This window comes from Pungitius pungitius, chromosome 20, assembly GCF_949316345.1.
Source record: "Pungitius pungitius chromosome 20, fPunPun2.1, whole genome shotgun sequence".
Classification (NCBI taxonomy): Eukaryota; Metazoa; Chordata; class Actinopteri; order Perciformes; family Gasterosteidae; genus Pungitius; species Pungitius pungitius.
The window spans coordinates 8,178,035-8,182,555 of NC_084919.1; the positions used below are offsets into that span (position 1 = coordinate 8,178,035).

General features: G+C 49.1%; 1 protein-coding gene across 1 annotated transcript; it reads left to right on the forward strand.

Annotated features, from left to right (window-relative positions):
• Nucleotides 1-1,674: 1,674 nt before the first annotated feature.
• lratd1 (LRAT domain containing 1) lies at nucleotides 1,675-4,027 on the forward strand. Its single transcript, XM_037450186.2, has 2 exons — nucleotides 1,675-1,854; nucleotides 2,326-4,027. Exon 2 carries the CDS (start codon nucleotides 2,363-2,365, stop codon nucleotides 3,149-3,151), a length of 789 nt encoding a protein of 262 aa, XP_037306083.1. The 5' UTR covers nucleotides 1,675-1,854; nucleotides 2,326-2,362; the 3' UTR covers nucleotides 3,152-4,027.
• Nucleotides 4,028-4,521: the final 494 nt, after the last annotated feature.

Below are 4,521 nucleotides of genomic sequence, written 5' to 3' on the forward strand. Positions count from 1 at the left end.
CATGATTTAGATAGTAATTAGGGAATAGAGACATATCCAATTATTGGGGTTGTGAAATATCACCCTGTCTCAGTAGTTATTCCAGTACCGCCTTATTATTACACCAGTTGCATATATGATTAGGTTTGCTTGTGTGAAAGAGAGAGGGAAAATGCTACGTGTGTGTCCAGGAAAGGTGGTGTCTACAAAGGAAACTCATTTCTGCTCATTGTAGATTATAGGTGGCAGGTCACATGCCCGGAGGTGCTGCAGCAATAGCCATTGCTGACAGTCTTATGACACCTTGTGTGTGTCTGAGAGAGAGAGAGCCAGGGTATTGGCACTTCTTTTATTTTTTCCTGTCTGACTTTAAGTAGCTATGGACAAATACACATACACACACACACACACACACACACACACACACACAAAAGTGAGTAGTACATCACAATCATATACCAATATGCAGGACTGCCAAAAAAAAGGCGTTCAATCAAATTCATGCTGCTGCTTTTACAAGGAGGTGTAAATAAGTTTAAACCCATGGTGACATAGATGACCGTTTGTGTGTGTGTGTGTGTGTGTGTGTGTAAGGGAGAGGGTTCAAATTGGCACGATCATATCTCAAAAAGCCACCATCCGCTCTGCCTGTCCGGGTGGAAACAAAGAACAGGGAGCGTTCTATGTCAGCACCTGGAGGGCTGCTATCTCCAACCATCTGGAAGAGTAAAAAAGATAAAGATACTCTGAGGAGTTCTGTGGATGCTGCCAAAAAAAGGGGAAAAAAATATTTCTAATGCGGAGGTGGACAAAACGTTCACTTCATAGAAGGGTCGACATAAACCGTGAGAGGCCATCCGCTTTGGGCAGTGATAAAAAGACACATGAGAGTGCGGATGATACAATTATCTCTCAGTTCAAAATATGAAATTCAATATGCATTTTAATTTCCATCATTTGTACAACATCAATGCAAAGTAAGATAATATATTAGTGAGTATCAACTCCCTGTAGACTCCTTTGTTATGTTCCTTTCCCACCAATACACACCTGCCTTCAGCCCCTCCCTTTATCGTCTATACACAACACACACACACACACACACACACACACACACACACAGACACACACACACACACACACACACACACACACACACACACGGCGAAGCTAGGGAAGCATGTGGAAATAAATTACAAGATACACACGGGAACTAGAGAACAGACCCCGCTCTGGTATTCTGGAAGGTGGGGAACACATTTATCATGTCACACAGCAACCGCGCGCGTGCGATAAGAGTGCACGTTTTGAGTTTTTGCCAAGATAGTGGAAATGTTTAAAGCACACCAGAGACGAATAAAAAAAAGAAACTCGAGCTTCTCTCATATGCCTGCCTTGAGATATGCAGGTGGTTATCGCTGCTGACTGTTGCCTTGAACACTCGCCGGCTGATCATGTAGAGAATTCCATAGGTCTCCAACAACAAAAAGCGTGCCACGGTAACAGCCGCCTATCGCCGCCAGCCGCCATGCGCGCACCCGATTGGCTCCTGTGATTGACAGGCGAACTCCTCCACGATTCCCGTTGGTTGGGAGCTAATGTGCCCGTGACGTCGTTCCAGTAGAACCCCACCGAGGGCGGAGCGCGCCGGCCGAGGCGGAGCTCTCCTTGGTACTTAAGCGGTTCTGGTGCTGATAGAAGTGAAGTCCAAGCAGGCACGACTGCCGGAGCGCCCGGTGCGCGGTGCGAAGAGTGAGAGAAAAGTGTGTGAAGAAAGAGGGAAGAAGAAGAGCGAGGAGGAGAGCAGGGGACCGGACTGCCCTCTGAACTAATGGACCATAAGGATATTTAACCATTTGCCCGGGGAGCGCACAGGTATTTCTCTCTTTACCCAGTTTCTCCTCGTGTTGCGCCGTGCGTAAAGACAGAGGGTTTGCCTTTAATCGCAGTTATTTCTCCTTTAGCACTCTTTAGCACCCGAAAGCCTCATACTAATTTGTCCTTCCTTTTATTCTTACCTATTTTTTTCTGCGTGGGAACCACGGGCTCATTTACTTTCCCCTGGAATTAATGATCGACTAATGGGTGTGAAGGGGGCAAGGTGCAGTGGATCATTGATTGTGTTGGTGTTCTCTTTGGGCTCAATACCACTAGAGAGCTCTTGCCCCTCAATAAGGAACTGCTGAGAAGTATTGAGTGTTTTCTTAGCCTGCTCTCTTATCTATTGATCAGTGGGGGTTAAATGCAGCCATACGATCGGGCATATTGTGCTTTTGCTCCATGACATCTATATTTTACGCTACTCTGATATCCATCTCTGCATATTTCTCCCCCTCTCCTTCAAAGACACCGCAGTCCATGCCTCTGCCCTGCCAGGTCATTGATGGGAAATCAACTGGATCGGATCACCCACCTCAACTACAGCGAGCTGCCCACGGGGGATCCGTCCGGGCTGGAGAAGGACGAGCTTCGGGTCGGCGTCGCCTACTTCTTCTCTGACGAAGAGGAGGAGGTGGACGACCGGACTCCGTCCGACTGCGGCTTCGCCAAGGAACTAAACCCGGCCGAGGAGGGACCATTCTCGGTCAGCGAGGTGGAGTACTCAGCCTTCTGCTGCCAGGAATGCATCTTCTCCAAGCTGCGGGAGAACGAGGACTTGAACGTGTACTCGGCCAAAACTTTGCTGACAATGTGCAAACCGGGGGACCTGCTGGAGCTGGTGGCCACAGCGCAGGCCCCCCACTGGGCCATCTACGAGCAGGACGACCGGGTCATTCATCTGCACAAGGGCGAGATCCGCAAGGACAGCCTGCTTGAGATCAGCAACGGCCGCCACGGAAGGATAGTCAACAATCGGTACCGGTACCGACCGCTTCACCCTGACTTAGTGATGCAGAACGCCGTGGGACACTTGGGCCTGAGCAGCGAGGAGATATGCTGGACCAACGCGGAAAGTTTCGCAGCTTGGTGCCGCTTTGGGAAACGGGAGTTCAAAGCTGGGGGAGAGGCGCACTCGGCGCAGCAGCAGTATTTCCTCAAAGTGCATCTGTCCGGCAGCGGGGTGCACACTCTGGTCTTTCGCAGCTTGGAGGACATGATCCGGGAGAGGAGGCGAGTGGACGCCAGTGGCATTCTCAAAGAGCTGTCTTTGGTTAACGGGGGCAAGGAGTGATCGGGGATTCCGTTTGATCGCCCCCGTTCCCACCTTTCCCCCACCCCCTCAAACCCCTCCCCCCCATGCCCGCCCGCCCGCCCGCTGCGCACAGTTTTGCGCACACGCAAACGTACTGGCACACACGCACACAAGCACACAGACGCACACACATGCAAGGGACCTGTTGGTTTTTGGACTGTCTGCTTGCCGTGGATGCGCCCCCGCGCTGCGCCTGGACCGGAGGCGCTCAGTGGAATTTCCATCATATTGCAGAGTGTTGAAAACTGAGAGACATCGGCCACGTAAACAGACAACGCCCCTTCAGATAAGAATCCGTGCTGAGTGGGACACGCGATTTCGGATAATATAATTACCCCGAACAGCAAAAGTCACCTTTACAGACCGCACATGGCGCGCACGGCTCGGTTTGGTTCACTGTTTAATTTGTCGGGATAATGGGATTGGCCCCCTCTCGGCGTATAGGGCGCGTGCTGCGGCAGACCAGACGGTGAGAGATGGAGGGGGGGGGGGGGTGAAAGATAGGATCTGGGATGGCTCTCTGAAAGTCTCCCTTCTATTTTTTTACTGTTAGCTTTAAGACCGGGACTGAGCGTAACACAGATCCACTAAATCATAGACCTCTGACGGTCCCAGATGGCTACGCAGTTGCCTAAACAAAGCAGTTGGCTTGTCTTAAGCTTCCCTATTGCCATAACAAGAGTATTGTCGTTCTCACAATGCTGCCATCGTGCTCCACAGCACTGGATGTATGTGTAAATTGTATTCATATATTGGTTTCGATTTGAGTCCCTTATTTTTGTATTTACGTTTAGTGGATTTAAACCTGATCTTTTTTTTTGGTTGAAATAAATGGAGGTTGAAGTATGAAAACAAGCATCCGGTCTGGCAGGTGTTGTTTGGTCACATATGATTACTGACACGCAAAATGCATGATCTCTTGCTGCTCTCACATGCACACGCAGGGATGTATGAATGATTTATATGAGTGGCTCCTGACCTGCCCCCAGCCAGATGGGCTTCATATATCTCCACAGTATTCTGAGGCAATAAAATGGTCATCTGCATCCAACCCACAAAGGCTTTATGAAAAATCCATATATGACCCGGGAGCTACCAAATTTAGGCTGCTTTGTCTGTCACTGAGAGCACACATTTAGAGACAGCATTTATATTCCTATACATTCCCTCTCTTGATTATTTCCTGTTGGTATTCATACATTCAAGGGCATGTGGATCTGTAGATCATGTTTTTCTTTCAATTGCATTAGACAAGTACTGACCTCTTATTTCTAAACTGCACTGAAGACAAGATCTCCAGCAATTATTGCTTATATTGACGAAACACATTGTGTTGCTTTGGCACCATG